The 21,542-nt window shown below is 49.0% G+C and overlaps 1 protein-coding gene across 1 annotated transcript in view; it reads right to left on the reverse strand.

The window, feature by feature from the left end:
- The window catches only part of Pde4dip (phosphodiesterase 4D interacting protein), a 138,773-nt gene continuing 117,231 nt past the window's right edge, over window positions 1–21,542 (reverse strand). The window contains exons 30-47 of the mRNA XM_090334170.1: window positions 20,031–20,550; window positions 19,108–19,343; window positions 18,261–18,312; window positions 17,458–17,681; window positions 16,366–16,518; window positions 14,252–14,428; window positions 11,667–11,903; window positions 9,611–9,742; window positions 8,904–9,023; window positions 7,760–7,949; window positions 6,974–7,098; window positions 6,337–6,576; window positions 5,321–5,431; window positions 4,368–4,594; window positions 3,559–3,702; window positions 2,904–3,042; window positions 2,354–2,400; window positions 1–932 (exon numbers count right to left, since the gene is read on the reverse strand). Of these exons, the coding sequence (XP_090190296.1) occupies window positions 891–932; window positions 2,354–2,400; window positions 2,904–3,042; window positions 3,559–3,702; window positions 4,368–4,594; window positions 5,321–5,431; window positions 6,337–6,576; window positions 6,974–7,098; window positions 7,760–7,949; window positions 8,904–9,023; window positions 9,611–9,742; window positions 11,667–11,903; window positions 14,252–14,428; window positions 16,366–16,518; window positions 17,458–17,681; window positions 18,261–18,312; window positions 19,108–19,343; window positions 20,031–20,550 (3,116 nt within the window). The 3' untranslated portion in view covers window positions 1–890. The remainder of the gene's footprint in view (window positions 933–2,353; window positions 2,401–2,903; window positions 3,043–3,558; window positions 3,703–4,367; window positions 4,595–5,320; window positions 5,432–6,336; window positions 6,577–6,973; window positions 7,099–7,759; window positions 7,950–8,903; window positions 9,024–9,610; window positions 9,743–11,666; window positions 11,904–14,251; window positions 14,429–16,365; window positions 16,519–17,457; window positions 17,682–18,260; window positions 18,313–19,107; window positions 19,344–20,030; window positions 20,551–21,542) is intronic.

A 21,542-nucleotide genomic window follows, 5' to 3' on the forward strand; every position in this document is an offset into this window, starting at 1 on the left:
TTATTTCTTTATATGCTTTTTGTTTTAATTGCCATGAAAAGGAACTTTGTTTCCTCTCATTCTCCCTGTCTGCATGTTGGCTACAGCAACACATAGAAATCTCTATCATACATTTATACACACATGCGGTAAGCACCAGAAAGGCGGGAGGCGGCCTCTCTGTGCAACTTCCCCCTGAGCCCAGACCACTGACTGTCTGCTGTTTGCCAGACATTCGAGAAGCTCGGTGTCACATCAGCCCCCATTTCTCCACGGGAGGTCAGGATGACAAATTGGGGTTGCATATTTTGAGATTTCATTAAGAAAACAGAAGATGCTAGGTCAAACATGAGGGGCAGCCAGGGTGTCCCCGTGCTCCACACATGGGCACAGGCAAAGTGCAAACCCAAGCCCAGGCTGGCCTGGCCCGGCGGTGTTGCCAGGGTCATAAAGGTTTAGGTCTGCAGGTGTCGCAGGCAGAGCCCCCATCCCTGTCCAGCTGGGCTTACTCCTCAGTAGTGTGTGTCTGCTGCTGCCCTCGGGCCTCCAGTGTTGGGGCCTGGCACCCATTCGTGGGAGACAGGGCCCTATTTCCCCTGAGTGTGAGGACAACTGCTGAGGTGTGGAGTGCGCTACAGCGGTGCCCAGGCTGTGGAGAGCGGTGTTGCGGTGTCTTCTGTGTCCTCTCTGTGGGCTTTGCTTAGTCCTGGGCTTGGTAGACTTTGGCTACTGCCAGAACATCATCCTGCCTTGCTGTCTGAGGCCCCTGTTGGCTCTCCAGAAGTTTGGAGAGAGCCGGGCCAGACCTCCTCAGCAGATGGGGAGTTGCGCAGGACAAGCGCGGGCCCAGGCTTCCAGCCGTTTCAAGGACCTCTGGTTTCGCTTCCTATCCGGCTCCTGGAAGGCAAGGGTCACACGGCTGGTGCGCACAGCAGAACCCTTAAGGATTTCACCTGCAGGCAAAAAGAAGTCAAACCGAATTCAGACTTGTCAGACCCTGCTGCTGGCACCACGCGGCTGGAGTTAGAGGAGAACTGGAAGCCAGGAAGGTAGGCAAAGCTGGTTAAGGGGATGAGCTCGGGATTTGCTGGGTCTGAAGGAGACACAGAAGTCTGAATAGAGAGAGCAAAGCCTTTGTGGGCTCAGATTCCCGTTGCTCAAGCCATTACATACTCCAAAGCCAGACCCTAATGTCACTTTTTTTTGGGGGGGGGGTGGAGAACAGCCAGTGCTACAGGAAATTGGAGCCAGGAAAAAAAGACGTTTCTATCCTCCAAGAGAAGAAATGATGAGCAAGAACCATGCACATCTGGAAACAGCCAGCTGCAGGAAGGAGAGGCCAGTGTATGGCCAGTCCCCCGGTGACGGTGAGCAGGGAGCCCAATGAGCCAGTGTCTCAGCGACCATCTACATCTAGTTCTGCCAGCCGAAGCCACGCATCCTGTCAGGCTGCAAGTTGGAGCCCAGGGCAGAAGGGAGGCAGAGGGGAAGCTGGCACACTAGAGGGCCACGGTGCTTGGCTTATGACTGCTGAATTACCTTAGAAGGGACACGAGTAAGGCTGCACAGAGGCAATCTTGTGAGTGGTATGCACTGGGCTCAGGAGAGAAAGGGGTCATCAAAGAAAAACCAAAACAGGTTAGAAAAAAAGACCAAGCGTGAAGCCTATCGCCACACTGGGGCAGAGCACACTGTCACGTTACCATGTAGGAACATTAGGAAAATGCTCAACTACTCCGGCTTTCAGTATTACAATTCTGGGGTGTGCCCTCACACTCTCCCAGCTTTTTAGATACCTCTATCACCTGAGCCACACCTCCACTTCTAGCTTTCTACTGGGCAACAGAGAGAAGAGTCTCCTACTTCTGTATCCTGGCTGGCTTGAACCTTGACCCTCAGATCTCAGCTTCCTGAGTAGCTAGGATCACAGGCAGTGAGCCAGTGGTGCCTGCTTTCCTTGATGTTCTTGAGAGGAAAGGACACATCTAAATCTCACAGGGCACAGGGAAGCCAATTTAGAAGTTTGCATCTGGCGTTTTCGTAGAGCTGTACAGGAAAGTCCAGAATGCATACCTGATCTCCCTAAAACTCAGACACACTCTGAATGTGAGAACCAACTGAATTGCATTTCCCCAGACTCTCATGTGACATAGAGAAGAGGACGTGGGAGTGGAGGAGGATAAGGATGAGGTCAGGGAGGGCTGAGGAGGGGAGGGCAATGTGAAGGAAGGGGCCTCCTGAGGAACTGAGACCCAGCACATGGCCTAGGCATTTCTTGGAAGATCAGAATGGGTCCAGGTCACCTACACACACATGGCAGATAGTCATGAGGCAGGGCCAGGCCCTGTAGCCCATAGTCTAGTGGCTTCCCTACCTCCAAATTTGTCCTTGCTTTCTTCAAAACGTCATGCGTCCTTGTCACTGAAACAACAAAACATCCCCACAAAGCAGAAGTTACCAGCAGGGCCCTACATTCTTCATTTCTGTGTTCTCAATCATTTCCTCCTGGTCCCTCAGTTTGGGGAGGGGGGTTTCTTTCTTCCTCTCTCTTTTTGGCTCTTTCTGATCTGGGGGTTTGAACTCAGGGCATGGGCACTGTCCCTTACCTTTTGTGCTCACAGCTAATGCTCTACCATTTTAAGCCACCGCATCATTTAGAGCCTTTTAGTATTTAATTGGAGATAAAGAGTCTCAAGGACTTTCCTGCCCAGGGCTGGCTTTGAACCTCAATCCTCAGATCTCACTCAGCCTTCTGAGTAGCCAGGATGAACCACCAATGCCTGGCTGGGGGTAGGGGGCGTCTCTATGGCTCTATCCCTTACTGGTGACACAGGGGTTGGGCCTGTTCCAAGGGTCTCCCCCTCTGCCATCCCCAGCCTCCGTGCTGCTTGGTAGGGCCCTCGGGCCCGGCTCGAGGGACCCACACTGGCTGACGATGAAGTGCTCCATGCTCTCCTGCTGCTGGCTGGCGGCGCGCAAGCGCTTGGCTGTGCTCTGGAGGAGTTTCTCCTGTGTGGACACTTGGCTTCGCAGATCCTGGAGTTCCCTTTCCATGGACTCTCCCTGGAAAAGAGGAGGAGGCTCTCAGCAGACAGACGGAAGCCACACTTCTGTCACCCACCTTCGTGGTTCTTACCCCATTACCCCCACCCTCTCTCCTGGACTGTGTCTCCCTCCAGGAATGCCTCTCAGATCCGTGCTGTGGGCAGCACAGATGAGGAATGCCAACAGCCTGGAAGCCCCAGGCGGACTAGCACAGGGCATCTTGGGCCCAACAACCTTGGCTTTGGATGTGCAAAAACTCCCAGCTGTCATCCCAGCTACTCAGAAGGCTGAGGTCTGAGGATGGCGGTTTGAAGTCAGCCCAGGCAAGGAAGTTAGAGGACTCATCTCTAGTTAACCAGCAAAAAGCCAGAAGTAGAGCTGTGATTCAAGTTGTAGAGTGCTAGCCTTGAGTGAAAAAGCTAAGGGACAGCACTCAGGACCCAGTACTGGCATGGAGGCAGGGAAGGAAGGAAGGGACGGAGGGAGTGAGGGAGGGAGTGAAGGAGGGAAAGACAGGAAGACATGGCTCCTTACCACTTTGCTGGATGGCATAGAGCCTCTGGAGCTTGGCAAAGCTGCTCTCCAGAACATGGTGAGGAGGGATGCCGCCTCCTCTAGCGTGTGGCTCAGGGCACCGGCACTGCTCCGTAGCTCACGGGAAGCTGTGCCACTCAGCACCTGGGGAGGATAAGGAGGACTTAGTGAACGTCACTCCAGTGGAGGACTTGGTACCCGTGACTATCACTGGCTGCCACGTAGGGAGCCAACACAGTCTTCAGAACTCATCCACGACTTCCCCTTTAGGGACCAGGCTACCTGAGCCCCGATGCCACACCGGAGCTGCGGAGGGAGCTGCGCTCGGCCTGCCCCCCCACACCGTGCAGGCCACTCGGAGGCCGGCCTCCTATGTGTCCACAGACACCATGGCCACTGGGGTCCTTGATGCATGCTGGGAAGCTTTGCTAATTGTCAGCCCTGCTCTGCTCAGTCTGAACAAGGAATCCCACCAGGCGTCCCACCCTGTCCATCCATGAGACCCAGGGAGATCTCCCCATGGATAGCCACGTGCCGACACGGCTGTAGCCAGTGACCAGAATCCTGGGAACACTGTCAAGTATCTGCAGAGGATGGTGACAATACTCCTGGCTTTCTGTGGTTCTGAGGGTCAACACCCAGTCAGCCGGATCAGTGGCAGAGTAGAATGCATGATGGGAAATGGGTGTGGCAGCGGATGGGGCGTGGCGAGGGTAATGGAAAGACTGCCTTAACTAGTGTCCTAAGGAGAAAATGGAAGTAAGTAATGGGCCGGGAAGGGAAAATCAGAGGAAGAAGTGAGTGATTACCTCTGTGTGCTGAGGATCGAGGCCAGAGAAGGTGCGTGCTGGCAGCACGAGGGATAGAATCTTCTGGACCAACAGTTTGCCCTCCCCAACCTGGTGCCTCAGAGCACTGTAGTCGTCCACGTGGCCTATGACATGGCGGCCATTCTTGTTAGCAAAGCAACCATCTGTAGCCTCACCCTCCAGCACAGAATGGTTTCTCCTCCCTGGAGAAGCCCCTGAATCCAGCTCTGAAAAGAAAAGCCACAGCGAATGAGGAGTCCTTGCTGGTCACCAGGGCCTCAGTTCAGTCCAGAGGCCAGGACTGAGAAAGGCAGTGTTTAAAATTACAGAGTGAGCCACACGTGGGTTTCATGCCTGGAATGCTAGCTATTCCAGAGGCTAAGACCCGGAAGATAGGGGTTCAAAGCCAGCCTGGGCAGAAAAGGCTTTGAGACTCCATCTTTGATTAACAAGCAAAAATCCAGGCTGGAGGCCTAGCTCAAGTGGTAGAGTACCAGCCAGACAGGTAAGCACAGCACCTTAAGTTCAACAATAAATGTACAGAGTGGGTAAAGTTCACAGAGAGTGGGTAACGTTCTCCAGAATCTAGAGAATCATAGAGAATCTAGAATATCTCTGTTTAAAATTTTCCTTACATCACCTCATAATAATAAATTTGAGATTTCTATCCTTATGGATTTCTATCCTTATGGACAATTAGGACAAATGTTAGTGGAAAATAAGTTTCTAGGTTAACAAGAAAAATCATCTGTAAAATAGGGAATGCCTTCAAGAACAGAAAGAGGAGGGGGGAGGGGCAGAGGAGGCAACTGGAAGAGTACAATGAGTTTGGGACATGTAGATTTAGAAAAATCTTGAAATTCAGATAATACAGTTATAGAGAAGTAAGGGTTACTTGGACTTATGGAAACTGTTGCCTCTGAGCCCTTTGCTTGCCATCCATATCTATTTACCCTTCGTCCTGGTGACCACGGCAGCGTCGGAACCAGGAGCAGTGGAAGAGTTGTTGGGGAGGGCCAATGCTGGGGAACTCACACCAACATCCCGGACTGGCGGGGAAGCAGCTGAATCAAGGGAGGAAACACACACACAGTGTCCAGGCTCCTAGAACACACTGCATACTCGCTAGGCACTACGACACCTGCAGAGCCCCAGATCCAGGGCTGTGGGGCTAAGTGGACACGTTGGTATTCATTCCCCATGCTACCATGACATGTTGGCAAGAGCCAACAGATGGCTTTGTTTGCTGTTTCGTTTTTCAGAACACAACCGTGTTCCTTTAACTAAAGGATATTGGAGAGAATACAAGTTCTAGTTGAAAAAACAAAGTCTAACTTTATAAACCCAGATTTTTTGGTATGTGGTATCCAGAACAATGCCTTATAATAAACTATAAATATTAATGATGGGTGTGGTGGCTCACACCTGTCATCCTAGCTGCTCAGGAGGCTGAGATCTGAGGCTTGAAGCCAGCCCGGGCAGGAAAGTCCATGAGACTGTTATCTCCAATTAACCACCAAAAGCTAGACCTACAGCTTTGATTCAAGTGGCAGAGTGTCCTCCTTGAGTGAAAAAGCTAAGGGACAGCACCCTAACCCTGAGTTCAAGCCCCAGGACCAGCACACTGAATTTAGTGTGCCAAATAACCATATAAAGTATTTGTTATTATTATCATTAGTAGTAGTAGTAGTCATTACTATTCCCATCTTTAAGTTGAGAAAACTGAGGTTTAAACACTTGACAGTTTATTATGCCCAAAGCAAACATCTTGTAACCTGTAAGCAGTAAACTCCAAACCTAAAGACAGGTCTGGCCCTAAATCCTGGCTCTCATTCAGAAGGTGAAACATGGCTTCCCTGATTTCATCAGACTATCCACAGAACGCTGGCTGCTGGCCACGACAGCCACGACACCCCTTTCCCCTCCTTCCCCCCTCCCCAAGGCTTCCCAGACCCCTTTTCCTTCCTACCTTGGAAGAGTGGTGTCTGGTTGCTGGGCTTGGAATTGGCTGAGAAGCCCTGGCTAATGGAGGAGGGGCAGAGGCTGGCTTTGCCAACTCCTCCATCCAGCTGCTGCTCCAGCTGCAGCCGCAGGCCAGTGTTCACCTGAATGCTCTGCTCCAGCTGTGCCCTCAGAGCTCGGATCTCTGCCACCAGGTGGCTCAAGTCGCGGTTCACAGGGACTTGGTAACGGGCATCCAGGCTGGAAGCTGAAGGAAGAATGGGAGGGGTCTGGTGAACAGTGGCTCCGGAACTCCCGAGAGATGCAAGGACACTACTCTGTGACATTCCTTCCTATCAGGGGCCCCACCGTCACAGGAAGCATTTAGGAAACATATCTGTGCGAGAAATGTAACTGTTCTGGTGTGGCAGTGGGGTGGCACGTAGCCTGGACTTTCTCTGGGGCTCTGGCTATGCATGCCACCAAAAGGTGAATGATGATGGTGAACTGACACGAGCCTACGATTTCATTATTGCATCAGCTGGTTCAAAGCCAGCCCAGGCAAGAAAGAAAGTCTGTGGGATTCTTACGTGAAGTTTAACTCTATGGCTCTTGCACCTGGCAGCAACTCCTCCTGGGACTTGCAGGGGGGTGGGAATGCAAACCTTTCATGCTTTGCTCAGAATTTCCATAAAGTGCCTCGTAGATCTGAAGTTGTGACTGCAGGGAGTGGAGCAGCTGCTGCTTTTCCTCACACTGTTGCTGCAGGAGGGTCAGCTTGTGCTGCAGCCTGTGGAAGAGGCAATGGAGGCAACCGGAGGGCAAGGGAGCCTGAGGAGCCTGAGCCACAGGTGAGGGAGACTTCACTTTTAACTTGCCAGTGAATGGAGAGTCTGGGACCAGTGCAGTACTGGCCCTCAAAGTATAGCTTTGGCTATGTCCACTGGGAACATCAAAAACATACCAGCAGCCTTGTGTCTGTGTACACAGTGCCCTTCCTGCTAATGGAAGCTGGGTAGCACTCTAGCCATGCTGGTGCAACGGCTTCTAGTTTGTGGACAGAATAACTGGAGAGTCCTTCTTTTTGCTCAAAGTCACCCATGAATGAAAGCAAAGAGAAACTGAGGTTTCGAAAAGGATATTCTGTCTTGCCAATCTCCCTTCTTTTTTTTTTTTTCTAATACATCATGGGACCTGAATTCTGGGCCTGGGCACTGTTCCTGAGCTCTTCAGCTCAAGGCTACCATCCTACCACCTGAGCCACAGTGCCACTTCTGGTTTTTCTGGTGGTTCATTGGAGATAAGAGTCTCATAGTCTTTTGTGCCCGGGGTGGCTCTGAACCAGGATCCTTAGATCTCAGCCTCCTGAGTAGCTAGGATTACAGGCATCAGCCACCACTCCCAGCCCCTCTTTCTTTTAAACTGAAAATGGGCAGCAGGTCTGCTCTCACCTGGAATCGTTTTCTCGGAGAGACAGGCGTTCCTCCCTGAACCGCAAGACCTCCTGTTGCTTCTCCCTCAAGTCTTCCAGCAGCTGCTGCTTTGAGCCCTGCTGCTGCTCCAGCTCCTTCTCCAGCTCTTGGAGCTGGGACTGGGTGGAGTGCAGAGCCTCCCTCAGATGCCCCATCTCCTGGGAGTGTCCTGGTGGGCAGAACCCCGGGATTTAGGGCTTGGGAGCCAAAGCTCAGCATGAGGAAAAGCTGACAGCATGCCAGTCCTGACAAACAGACCCAAACCAGCCACAGGACATGGGGAGAGACTGGCTCACTGTGTACAGACACTGGGGGACAGTACATCACTGTCTTTGCAGTTCCCTGAGTCTCTGACATACAGTGGCTACCCTTGCTTTTGAGGAGATAATTTGGCTCATTGTTTTCTAGGGGCATGTACACCATCCATTCAACAATCCATATTTTGCCAAAGATAAACAAAGTTTTCTTATGTGTAGATTTTAGAAGATGTTTTTTTTTCATTATTTTTGAAAATTGGGGCAATTTCTGTTTCATAGGCTTTCAAAATCTCTGGTCTCCCTTTCTTCTCTTTCTCTTGGTGTTTGTGTGTGTCAGTACTAGGAAGGCTTGAACTCAGGACTTGAATTTTGTGCTATCATGTTTTTCACTCAAGGCTGGCACTCAACCACTTGAACCACAGCTCTACTTCTAGGTTTTTGCTGGTTCATTGGAGATTAGAGTTTCATGGATTTTTCTGTCCAGGCTGTGCTCATCAGTCCAGCCTCTTCAATAGCTAGGACTACAGGCATGAGCCACCAGCACCCAGCTTTCAGAATCTCTCTTGGTCACAAAATCTCCAAAATGATCAATAGGACTTGAGTATACCCTACTCATTGGACCACTCGTGATTTCACAGAAGTGACGGCCTCTTACAGACACGCAGCCCGGGAGCCTGGGAGTCCAGAGCCATGGCTGGGTCCTCTTAGGTCCCACCTGGTGCACCAAGAATAACTATGAAAATCTTGAATGGGTTTTTCTGGGCAGATGTTCAGTCCATCTCGCTGCTATTCCCATGGCGATGGGTATGGTCAGGGAGGAAATAACCCTAGAATGACCCCCAGAGTGTGTTGTTTCTATCACCCACCTCTGGAAATGTGACTCAGCTGAGCTTGAAGGCTCCGATTTTCTTCCCTGAGGACTCTGTTCTCATTACAGAGCTGGGACATGGACTCGAAGCCCTGACCACCAAATTGAGGGGTGGATCCTGTACAGAAAACACACATTTGAGTATCAGGGACTTCCGATGCTTCCCTTTTTTTTTTTTTTAATCTCTGAAAGATCTGCTGTGTCAAATCATTTTGGAAATCCCTAGGACTCAAGACGAGGGATTGAACTAAGTGCAGCCAGCTGAATGCTGAGCATCTTGGTGACTCCTTTCAGTGGCTTGTGGGCACACCACTGCCATGTGCCATTGCTGCAGTTGAGTCTCAGGCTCCCTCTCCCTGGCTAGCTGCTGCTGCAGTGTAGAAGAACAGCCATGCAAGGAAGAGGGTCTCCAAGGGAAAGCTCTATCTCTTACCAATCACAAGCACACAGAATGGCCAGGCCCCCCTGGCAGATTGAGGCCAGAAGTCAGGAGACTCTTCTGCCTTGAGCAGAGTTGTTCTGTTTACTCAGACTCACCCCTTAAAGCCAACATTCTCCCACCACCACATCTCCAGCTTGTCTGCAAATAGCAAGTGACATAAAGGGCAGGAAAATTCCTGGAGCCCTGGGAAACTCTGCCTAAGGGTCTTGGTGTGGGAATCTCCTGAAACACAGCCCTGATAGTGAGGGCCAGGGCTCCCCTACCGCTCCCACGGGCAGTGGAGGTCAGGCGGTGCTGCAGCTGCTCCCGCAGCCGGTCATTGACACAGATGGACTCCTCCAGACGCTGGCGCAGGTTCCGGATCTCCCCCAGGTGCTCTTCCAGCAGATCAGCCCCTGGACATGAAGAAAAGTAGGGAAGAGTATGTCTTACCAGGAGGGGGGCGAGTGGCCTCTCATGAAGATCCCTAACCACTAAGATCCAATGCTGATGACCCCCTCAAGTGTGGGCTCCCAGGAAACAGGGAATTTGGTGTGCAGGGCGTGCATGGCTCCGGTCAGTAAGCCCAGCTACTCAGGAGGCTGAGATCGAAGGATCCCAACTCAAAGCCAGCCTGAGAAGGAAAGTCTGTGACACTTTTATCTCCAATGAACCAGCAAAAAGCCACAAGGGGAAATCTGGCTCCAGTGATAAAGACCAGCCTTGAGCAGAAAAAGCCATGCAAGAGAGCCTAAGTTTCTGAATTCAAGCCCAAGTATTGGTGAACAAACAAGCAAAGAAGGAGAAGAAAGAGGAGGAGGAGGAAGAGGAGGAGGAGAAGGAGAAGGAGAAGAAGAAAGAGAAGAAGGAGAAGGAAAAGGAGAAGGAGGAGGAGGAGGAGGAGGAGGAGGAGGAGGAGGAGGAGGAGGAGAAGAAGAAGAAGAAGAAGAAGAAGAAGAAGAAGAAGAAGAAGAAGAAGAAGAAGAAGCAGCAGCAGCAGCAGCAGCAGCAACAGCATGGTAAGCCCTGGCCAGCCCTGGCTAAGGCTTCCCCATGGACACCCTAACACACAGGTTCTGGTAAGTAGAGGGGAGTCTTGTATGGTTTAGAAAGAAAACTGTCATATTTGACCAGGGCTACTTCCTATCAGAAACTTGTGGTCATCTCCAGAATGTGGCTTTGAGATGACAGTGAAGGCCTCATTCTACCTTTCTTTTAATATCTTTATCCTCATTCATATATGACTGAACATTTCTTTACCAAGGCCTTTCTAGCCTATTGTAAGCATATGTGACCTTCAACTCACTCTTCATGGTTAATGACTGGCACCGAAAACCTCCTTCAGAGCATGAATTGTGTGTGTGTGTGTGTGTGTGTGTGTGTGTGTGTGTGTGTGAGAGAGAGAGAGAGAGAGAGAGAGAGAGAGAGAGAGAGAGAGAGAGAGAGAGAGAAAGAGAGTGCACGCGCACTCTCTAGTACTTGATCTTGAACTCACAGCCTCACATTCTTGCTTGGATTTTTCACTTGAGACTAGTATACCTTCCCTTCCAGCTTTTTGCTGGTTAATTGGAGATGAGTCTCACAGATTTTTCTGCCCAGAAAATCTCAGCTCTCAGCCACCTGAGTGTCTAGGATTATAAGGGTTAGACACTGGGTTTTGGACAGGAGACATACATATATGGCTGGTGAAGGAGCTGTGTTTCTTTTTATAAAATTCCTGACTCATAGGAGATAGTCCCTGTAAATGTCTGTCTGGCCTTCTAGAAGTATCTGAGATAAAGGGCTATAAAGAGGTTAGGGAGAAGCTAGGCATGGTGGCTCACACCTGTAATCCTAGCTACTCAAGAGGCTGAGATCTGAAGGTCAAGGTTCAAAGCCAGTCTGGGCACAGAAGTCTGTGAGACTCTTATCTCCAATTAACCACCAGAAAACTGGAAGAGACGCTGTGGTTCAAGGGATAGGGTGGTAGCCTTGAGCTGAAGAACTCAGGGACAGTGCCTAGGTCCAGAGTTCAATCCCCCCATGACAGACAAAAGAAGGAGGAGGAGGAGGAGAAGGAGGAGGAGGAGGAGGAGGAGGAGGAGGAGGAGGTGGTTGGAGAGTGAGGGACAGTATGGGAAGTGGGTCCCCAACTTTCTTGTGGCTCTGAAGAGCACTGGGGCCATAGATGTGGTGAAAGGAGGGCTGGCCTTAGTAAGGATAGAGCACTGTGAGAGTCCATTGAGCTTCTCCCACTCTGAGCCAAGGACTAGAGGCTCACTGGACAAAGTCCTGCCCAGATAGGAAAGAAGTGGTCAGGAGATTTGATGCCAGAGGTCGACCCTCCGCTCTGTGCTTTACCGGTGGGTTTGGAGGTGAGCTGGTACATGGATGAGCCTGAGGACAGGTCCCCACACGCACTGCCTTTTTGGGGCCTCATCATGTCCCACTGGCACCCAGGCTCCAAGCTTTGTCCCAGGTCTTCAGGGCCCCTCCTGGGGATGTGGGGATGCACAGGGCCTAGGTAGGGGGCAGAGCCAGCCTCTGAATGGGTGCTCATCAGTGGAGCTGTGGGTGCTGGAGGCACGGTGCCAACACCTAGGCAGAAAGAAAAACAAGTTCAACAGCCATGTCAGAGAGAAAACAGCAACAAGGGCATGAAAAATACTGGGGACAGACAGACAGATTCCTGTCACTCACAATCCCGAGCCTGTAAACTCTACCCACTGGATTCCCTAGCAGGAGATCCTGAAAGGCAGAGGATGGAAAAAATTATTAAAGTCATGTGTGTACCCCAAAGACAAGATCAGGGCCTGACTCCTGGCTCCTACTATTATTCTGTCAGAATGCAGGAAAGTTCCAGGATCAGGACTCATTCCCAACGTTAGGAGTCAAGAGTATAATAGGAGACTGGAACGTGGAGGGGCTGAGATGTGAGGATCACAGTTCAAAGCCAGCCTGGGCAGGAAAGTCTATGAGACTCTTATCTCCAATTAACCCCCAGAAAGCTGGAAGTAGAACTGTGGCTCAAGTGATAGAGCACCAGCCTCAAGTGGAATAAAAGCTAAAGCCCAGGCCCTGAGTTCAAGTCCTAGTACCTGCACAGAAAAATAAATAATCCCAGAAGAGTCTAACAGGCAGCAAAGTTTGATAAGAACCATCACAGTTCTATACTTCTCCAGTTTATAAAACATTAAATGTTCATTAGAATTACTAGGAGTGAAAGCAATTAGAAACGTAAGTACTTGTTTCATTGTTAGTAGAGATTCAAATAAAGATGATTGCCTACCCCTTTTATACCTCTCCATCCTTACCCCGCCACAGAGCACAGGAGAGATTAGTGGTTGTGGGCGGCTTACTTTTTTAAACACAAGCATAGATGGTCAAGAGACAACCAGCGAAAAAGCAGAATTCTCCTGCTCTGCCTCTGCTGGCCACACAGCACAGTGAGCATGCGCTACATCATGCAAAGCTGGCACCGTGCTGACACGTCAGTCAGTCTTCCCTAAGCACAGACCCAGGGAGCAGTATGGCATCACTATCCACTAACACTGCCTGCTAAGTGATGGATAGAGCCTCGGGCTATATGTGACTCTGATTCAATTCACAATAGGTGTGTGCGTACGCGTGCGTGCATACTGGGGCTTGAACTCAGAGCCTGGGTGCTTCTATCCCTTATCTTTTTCACACAAGGATGGCACTCTAGCACTTGAGCCACAGCTATATTTCCAGCTTTTTGCTGGTTAACATAAGAGGCACTCAGATTTATCTGTCTGGGCTGGCTATGAACTAATATTTTCAGCTTTCAGCCTCTTAAGTAGCTAGGATCACAGGTGCGAGCCAGGAACAGACCCTTTTTCTTTTCTGCATAGTTTCATCCTTCCATCTTTACCTGTGGACAAAGGCAAGTTGAAAGATAAAGGGAATAAGTATTGGAAAGGAAAGTTAGTTAGGCAATTCGCCTATCATTTTGGCATAGAGCTTGTTACCCAAATTGCTGAGATGCCACAAGTCAGGTTGCAAATGTCAGCACCAACCGCCTTCTCTAAATAAACAGTACTGCAAGGTGTCTGCAGAACGTTTTTCCCCCATTGAGTTTGGCCCAGTTTCCTCAGCAGGAAAACCGAGCTGAACACAAAATGTGTGGGGAAAACCCAAAGCCAGGAGCAAAGGACATTTCCAATCTCATCTCACTTAATGCCACCTTTGAGCCTTAGTTTCCTGCTCTGACTGTTCCACATCGGTCATCCAGGCACCAGTGGCTCACATCTGTAATCCTAGCCACTCAGGAGTCTGAGATCTGAGGATCAAGGGTCAAAGTCAGTCTGGGTAGAAAAATCCATGAAAGTCTTATTTCCAATCAACAACAACAACAAAAAAAAAAAAACTAGAAGTGGGGAAGGGCGCCAGTGTCAGCCTAGCTACTCAGGAGGCTGAGATCTGAGGTTCAGGTTCAAAGCCAGCCCAACCACTAAAGTCCATAAGACTCTTACTCCAATTAACCACCAGAAAACCAGAAGTGGCACTATGGCTCAATGTGGTAGGGCACTAGCCTTGAGCTGAAGAGCTCAAGGACAACACCCAGGCCCAGAATTCAAGCCCCATGACTAAAAAGAAAAAAAGAATCCAGAAGTAGATCTGTGGCTCAAATGGCAAAGTACCAGACTTTTGTGGAAAAAGCTAAGGGACAACACTTTGGCCCTGAGTTCAAGTTCCAGTATAGGGACCCCACACACACACATACCAGGAAGATGACAGTAAATACAGTTAAGAGAAAGCGAACAGTGCTTTCCCTTCCAGCTGGACCATGCCCCTGGAGTTTATTCCAGCTCTCATCAAGCCAATGCCATGCAGAGCCACACATCGTGCACTACCGTGCGCTTGTGCACGCACACACACACACACACACACACACACACACACACACACACGGCAGAAGTGCTCACTTTCTCCCAGCTGCTTCTGTAACATCTGCAGCTCCTGTTGAGCTTCAGCCAAGGACACCCTGGGTGTCTCACAGCAACCAAGAAGGGGAGGACCAGGGGGGCTGAGAGGCAAGAAGCCCAGTGGAGCTGGGGGCAATGGTGCCTGTGGGAGGTGGGGGATGGAGGTGAAATGGAAGCCTGGAAACAGAAAATGAGGGAGAGATGAGACATCATTAGAGAGAAGGGAGAGAAGGAAATGCATAGGGAAGGATTGAGAAGGGGAAGGTAATGTTGGCCTAGAGTGATCTTTTCTTTAGAGAAGTGAGTCTGGCTGGCCTTTCCTCTCTAACTCTGCCAGGGCCATCCCATACATATCTTGGGAGCAACTGGATGCAGAAAGCAAGGTGGCATGCCTGAGCTGGCCCAGGGTCAGGATGGCTGTGTCCCACTCTTGTGGTGCTGTGGTCCTGGGGACAAGACTCTGGCTCCACCCAGCACTCCTCCTCAGAAAGTGTCCGGGCTCATCCAGTGGGAGGGGAGAATAGATGTCATGTGGGACTCCGACGGAAATAAATGTCAGAAACACAAATCAGTATATTCATTTGCCAGACGAAAAGCAGATGTGCTGGAAACCAACTGGAGCAGACAAATTCCAGAGATTCTTATCTCCAAATAATCAACAACAAAAAAAGCTGGAAATGGAAGTGTGGCTCAAGTGGCAAAGCATCAGCCTTGAACAAAAAAGCCAAGTCAATGAGAGAGGTATCAATGTTTGTGAAGTAATGCACTTTCTATCTGGTGAATATAATGTAACCCTTCTATTAATTACAATAAAAAATATATGGAAAAAGCCAAATCAGAGAGTGGTGCTTTGAGTTCAAGCTCCAGTACTGGCACTAAAAAGGCAAAAAGAAAAAAAAACAGATGTGGGAGAAGATGCCTGACCAAGACACAATGGCCTACAATCCCACCAGAGCATTGAAATCGCTTAAGGAAAACCCTTTTGATCCAGGCTTTCCACCAATTTGCTATATAGATACCAGACTGGTCTTAAACCCAAGCTTCTTTTGTCTTACATGCACCACCATGCCCAGCTAGACAACTCTTAACACAAGCACATTCTTTAGGCCTTAATGCAGCCCTACAGGATGATAAACTGTGGGAGTAGAACTTGGAAATTTACATTCTAAAATTCCTTCCTAGGTAATCTTAGTCTTGCATTTATATAGACAGGACTATTTATATAGACAGGTCCCTGCCTAGGGAAGACCCAATGTTTGAATTTTCTTCTTGCATAAAAGAAGCTGCAGGGCAGGGAGCCCTGAGAAATCAACACTGCTGTAACCAGAAGGTTGACTCCCTTCTAAGACGCATTGTGCCTACAACCTAGATACTGTGGAGGCTGAGATCCGAGGATCACACTTTGAAGCCAGCCTGGGAAGACAAATCATCCAAACTCTTATCTCCAATTGATCAGCAAAAAGGTGGAAGTGGAACTGCCACCCAAGGGGTGGTCAGCCCTGAGTGAAAAAGCCAAAGGGGCCAGTGTGGGGGCTCACAACTGATCCTAGCTACTCAGGAGTCTGAGCTCTGAGGACCATGGTTCAAAGCCAGCCTAGGCACGAAAGACTGTGAGCCTCTTATCCCCAATTAACCAACAGAAAACTGGAAGTGGTACTGTGATCCAAGGGTACGGTGGTAGCCTTGAGCTGAAGAGCTCAGGGACAGTGCCCAGGCCCAGAATTCAAGTCCCATGACCCAGAGAAGGAAGGAAGGAAGGAAGGAAGAGAGAGAGGGGGGAGGGAGGGAGGGAGAGAGGAAAAGAAAAGAAAAGAAAAAGCCAAAGGAAGTATGAGATCTTCAGTTTAAACCCATTATGGGCACCAAAAATAGTTATTATTATAACTAGCCAACTTTAGGTCAAAACTTTGCATGCAGATCAGACTGTTGTGAATTATTTCCTTTCTAAAACATTTTTTCAAAATCAAACACAAATAGTGAATGAGATGATATCTTGATTTTGTCTGGAATGTGAAATACATAGACTTCTAGCAATCCAGACCTCTGTCCCTTAAGGGAAATCCAATAGGGCACTGAGGAGAGAGAAGCTGCGTGCCCAGCTGGCTGGTGCATACCTGGATGAGCCTGGCTGGCCTCCTGTGGGGGGCTGTAGAGAGTTGACAAGCTGATAGGGCTGTTGGTGGGTCCGGCCTTAACCCCTTGAGATGGACTGGTTGTTGATGGTTTAGAAGACAGTGCAGCAGGATGACTTGAATGATGGATGGAATCTATAAAACCCACGAATGGAAGAAAATGTTTGGTGTTCTACAGAGAGCTGGAACTCTAGCCTTACATTTACCCAGGGAGCCAGGGTTACAGTCAGTCTTGCTGTCCCAGGGCTTGTGTCCAAGCACAAGCCCTGCAGTGTTCATTTTCTTGCTTATAAATCGCTCCTTCAGTGAGGCAACACAACTAAGGGTGACAGTGGAGCTAACATCCCTGAAATATTTCTTTAATGGCCCCAGCATGACTGGCAACATCTGTGGATACCAACAGATATTCAGGGGACACTGGGAAGGAATTGTAAGTGCAAGGTTATTGAAGGAGAGATGGGACATTCCATCTTACAAAAGGATGTCTATTTGCTAAAGTCATTCAGTAAGGGGGGGGGGGCACAATGACTCATGCCTGTAATCATAGCTATTCAAGAAACTAAGGATCAGAGCCAGTATTGGCAGGAAAAACCAGTGAGACCCATCTCATCAACATAAAGCCAGAAATGAAGGTATGGTTCCAGTGGTGGAGTGCTAGCCTTGAACAAAAACAAACAAACAAAAAAACCTAAGTGACAGGTGTGTCCAGGATCTGAGTTCAAGCCCCAGTATAAGAAAGAAGAAATAAGGAGGAAAGAAGATGAGAGGGAAGGGAGGAACAGAGGGAGGAAGAGACGGAGGGAGGGACAGAGGGACAGAGGGAAGCAAGCAAGTTCTGCTACTGTCTTTTCCCTTTATGCTGCAGTTCATCGTGGGAGGCTAGCATGGGTGTGCTGGTGGAGGCCAGGGTGGTAGAGCACACATAAAGTCAGGAGGAAGAGCAAGGACTCTAGATATGGGAGCCTGGAGCTGACCCTTGGTCTCAGAGCCACGTTCAGCCAGGTAAACACCAAGGTAGACCTATGAAGGCCTCAACCCAGACAGACATGGCACCGCTCACACAGTGGAGGCTACCTGAGTGGCCTGGTGAAGCTTTCTTCTCTTCATAGTTTGTGTACTCGCTGGCTACGTCCATGTCAGAGCAGGCTTCCAGCTCATCCGATAAGAAGGAGGTACTGCTGGCAGAGCGGTGGGAGTCTGACAAGTTGTGGCTGCTGGGGGGTGAGAAAGATTGAGCGTCCAGCTTGGCCTGAAGGACTTCAATGACTTTCTCCTTCTCCTGTAGCTCCTTGCTAAGCCTGGTGGGCAGAGATACAAATCAAGGTCACCAGCCAGGCTCCAGTGGCTCATACCTGTAATCCTAGCTACTGGGAGGCTGACATGGGAGCATCACAGTTCAAAGTCAGCTTATGCAGGAAAGTCTGTGAGACTGTATCTCCAATTAACAAACAAAAAAAACCAGAAATGGAGCTGTCGCTCAAGTGGTAGAATACCAACTTTGAGTGAAAAAGTCAAAACAGAATGCAAGGTCCCTGAGTTCAAGCCCCAGTACTGGTACAAAAGAAAAGAAAAGCTTACCCTGGTCACTAAATATCTACACTGGGTAAGGATTCTGGGAACAAAAAGACTTAAACCCTAGGTCACTTGTACATGTCATTGACTTCTGGTTACCAAGCCCCATAGAATTAATGTGCCAATAGAGTTAAGCAGGAAAAAGATTATACAATAGCAAAGTGTTCAGTGAATAAATGAACTCATTCATTATATTTGGTGTTTTCCTCCTCACCCTTACCCCCATCCCTGTTTTGTACTAGTATAGCTGCTCTTGATCCCTTGGGCCCTGTCTGATCCCTGTACCAAATTCTCTTCTGAATTACCTGAGGGCCAGTGGTTCAAGTCCAGCTTGTTCTTTCTCATTCTTATGATCCTCTGCAAAAAAAAAAAAAATATTCAGAAAATAAAAGTAAGACACTGAACAGGTTTCACTTCATCCATTACAAATACAGGGGCCTATGCAGACATAAGACATGTGATCCAAGTTAATTATGTTGAGGGCTTTAAATTATATCATTTTTGCCAGTGTATGCCAGTACTAGGGTGTGAACTCAGGGCCTCATGCTTTCATTTAGCTTTTTGCTCAATGCTAGCTGGCACTCTGCTACTCAAGCCACACCTCCAGTTGCTGCATTTTGCTGGTTCACTGGAGATAAGAGTCTCACAGACTTGTCTGCCTGGCCAGGCTTTGAATCGTGATCCTCAGATCTCAGCCTCCTGAGTGGCTACCATGATAGGCATGAGCTACCAGCATCTGGTCTACCCTTTTCACTGTTAACAAAGCTCTATTCTGTCCTGGGTCTCATTTGTCTTTCTCCTCCCTAGCACTAGATGTTTCTGCTCCTAAGGTCATCTTCCATATGTCAGGAAGTCTCTATAGCTTATGCTTTTTGAGCCCAGACTGGCTCAAACTTATGATTTTTCTGCCTCAGGCTCCTGAGGGCTCGAATTATAGCAGGATGCCACCCATGCCCCACTTTAGTCTGTGTAACTGTAACCATGGCATCTCCAATCCTGTGTGTACCTCTTGTACACACCAGCCAGTACTGCAAGGATATGAAGAGTGAATCCTGGGATGAAATAGTGGCCCTGAGGGCAGGCATGGTAGCCACCTGAGTCTGGGATTCTGGGAGTGATGGGGAATAGTTCAAAGCTCCAAGATCAACTTACTGGTGCTGAGTTTGCTAGTGAGCCTGTGGGTCAGCTGACTTCCTTGGGCAAGCTGCTCCCGGAAGCTCTGGCCCAGGTAGTAGTCAATATCGTTGCTTCTCAGCAGGTCCTCAAAAGACTTCACGGTATCTTTTCCATGCTGAGTGAGGAGGTAGCAAAGACCTCTCCCTTCTCGTACTTTTTGTCGTAGGTATGAAAGTTCCCGGGCCTGATCCTGAATCAAGGAATCATATTTCCTAAGGCAAAAGGAGGACAGAGTGAGAATGAAAAAGAATGGCTGGCATGTGATGGGGATTTCCTCAAAGACTTTTGTGAGAGTCAACCTAACAAACTCCCCCAGACTAAATTCCACACAACCCATTCCCAGGAGGCATTTAGAAATATGAGTTGGAGCCAGGCACTTGTGGCTCACACATGTAATCTAATAACTCGGGAGAGTGAGATCTAAGGATCAACTAGGGAGAGTGAGATCTAAGGATAAAAGTTCAAAGCCAGCCTAGGCAAGAATGTCTTATCTCCAATCAACAACCAGAGAACTGGAAATGGCACTTTGAGTCCAAGTGAGAGGGTGTTAGCCTTGAGCAAAAGAGCTCAGGGACAGAGCCCCAGGCCACCAGTTCAAGCCGCACAACTGACAATAACTAAATAAATAAAATAATAAGTACATAAAAAATTTAAAATATACATTGGGTTCTCATTGTTTAATAGGTAAGCAAACAGGCTCAAGTAGGTTACACCGGTAATACATTTTGAAACTCAGGCAGTCTATCTAGTCTTATCAAAATCATATATATTGGCTGTTCACTCTAAGTGCCCTGTGTTTACCCTGTGTGCTTGCCCTGGCCAGTGTCTGGCCCCGATCTTCCCGACACAGATCTAAAGCATCATCAATCAAGGAAGGTTCCAGTTGGTGCCCTCCTTACCCAGGCCACGAGGCTGACTCAGCCAGCTTTCCCTCCAGTTCAGTTTTGGGAAGCTGAGCCTCCAGTTGGGACACTCTCCTGATGAGACTCTCCAGATCCTTTTGGGCTTGAAGTCCAGGAGGATAGAAAGCCCCAGTGCCATCAGACAGCCAGCCCTCATCCTCATCGGTGATACTGTGAGGCGAGGGGCCTTCGAAGGGGCCAACTGCCCTCAGTTTCCTCGGTCTTTCCAGGCTGGAGGAGTAGTCGCTCGTCACCGAGAGCGACCGGACCCTGCTTCTGAGATTCTGGATGACCTTGTGTGCATTTTGCAGCTGGCCTTTGAGATCCTTGATGTCCTTTCGTAGGACAGCAATGTCCTCTGACTTTCCGTAGGCCTGGAGCTGATCTTGCTTCCCTAGATTGCTCTCCAAAGGCCTCTTCGCAGAAGGGCTGGCCAATGTAGGGCCCATTAGGCCCTGCTCAGAGCCTGGTCCTTCCAGAAGCACCAAGGCCCTAGGGCTGTCTTGCTCCTCACACTCTGCAAGAGACAGAAAGTCTTTCTGAAGGAAATTAGAAAAACTAGAGAGAAGTAATCTAGCTAGTTTCTAGATCACTCAAACTAGCCCACAGGAGAGCCAGACTTTAAATTTTCATTGTCCTTTGGCTTTCTCACCCATCCTGATGACTCCTAAATAAGATATTAACAGAGACCTGATATATTTTATTTTTCCACCCTAGTACTGGGGATGAACTCAAGGCTTCACATTCTCACTTGGCTTTTTCCACTCAAGACTTTACCACTTGAGACAGACCTCCACTTCCACATTTTTGCTGGTTAATTGGAGATTCAGTCTTGCAGAGTTTTCTGCCTTGGCTATCTTAGGCTCTTGACCCTCCAGGTCTCAGCCTCCTGAGTAGCTGGGATGACAGGCATGAGCCATCAGTGCCCAGTTTGTTTTATGACCATTTTATGTGAGGCACAGAGAAGTTTGCAAGCAATTTGGCCTCATGATTCCAACTTGTGCACTACATGCCTGCGGGGGGGAGGAGGCGGGGGTTGTTTTTCCTCCTCAGCTTCAACTAGGTAGGAACTTTGCCTTTGACAAGGCAAAAACAATTTTAAAAAAACAAAAACTTATGGCCCGGCCCCTGCAACCCTAAGCTACTCAGAAGGCTGAGACCTAAGGATCATAGTTTAAAGCCAGGAAAGTTCATAGGACTCCTATTTCCCACCAGCCAAAGTAGAGCTTTGGCTCAAGTGATAGAGCTCTAGCCTTGAGCACAAAAGTTCAGGGACAGAGCCCACGCCCTGGGTTTAAGCCCCTGGAATAGCATAAAACAAACAAAAACTGATGGTTTACAAATACCCCAAAATTCATATGGTCTCTTTCTTAATAAGTGGGCCTTAATATTTTCTCTATAACAGTTAATGGGATGTGTGTGTGTGTGTATGTGTGTGATATGTATGCTTGTGTATATATGTGTGTCTGTGTGTATACACACACATTTAACAGCAGTATTCTGAAAGCA

The sequence above is a fragment of the Megascapheus bottae genome, chromosome 6 (genome assembly GCF_031878675.1).
Source record: "Megascapheus bottae isolate mThoBot1 chromosome 6, mThoBot2.hap1, whole genome shotgun sequence".
NCBI lineage: Eukaryota > Metazoa > Chordata > Mammalia > Rodentia > Geomyidae > Megascapheus > Megascapheus bottae.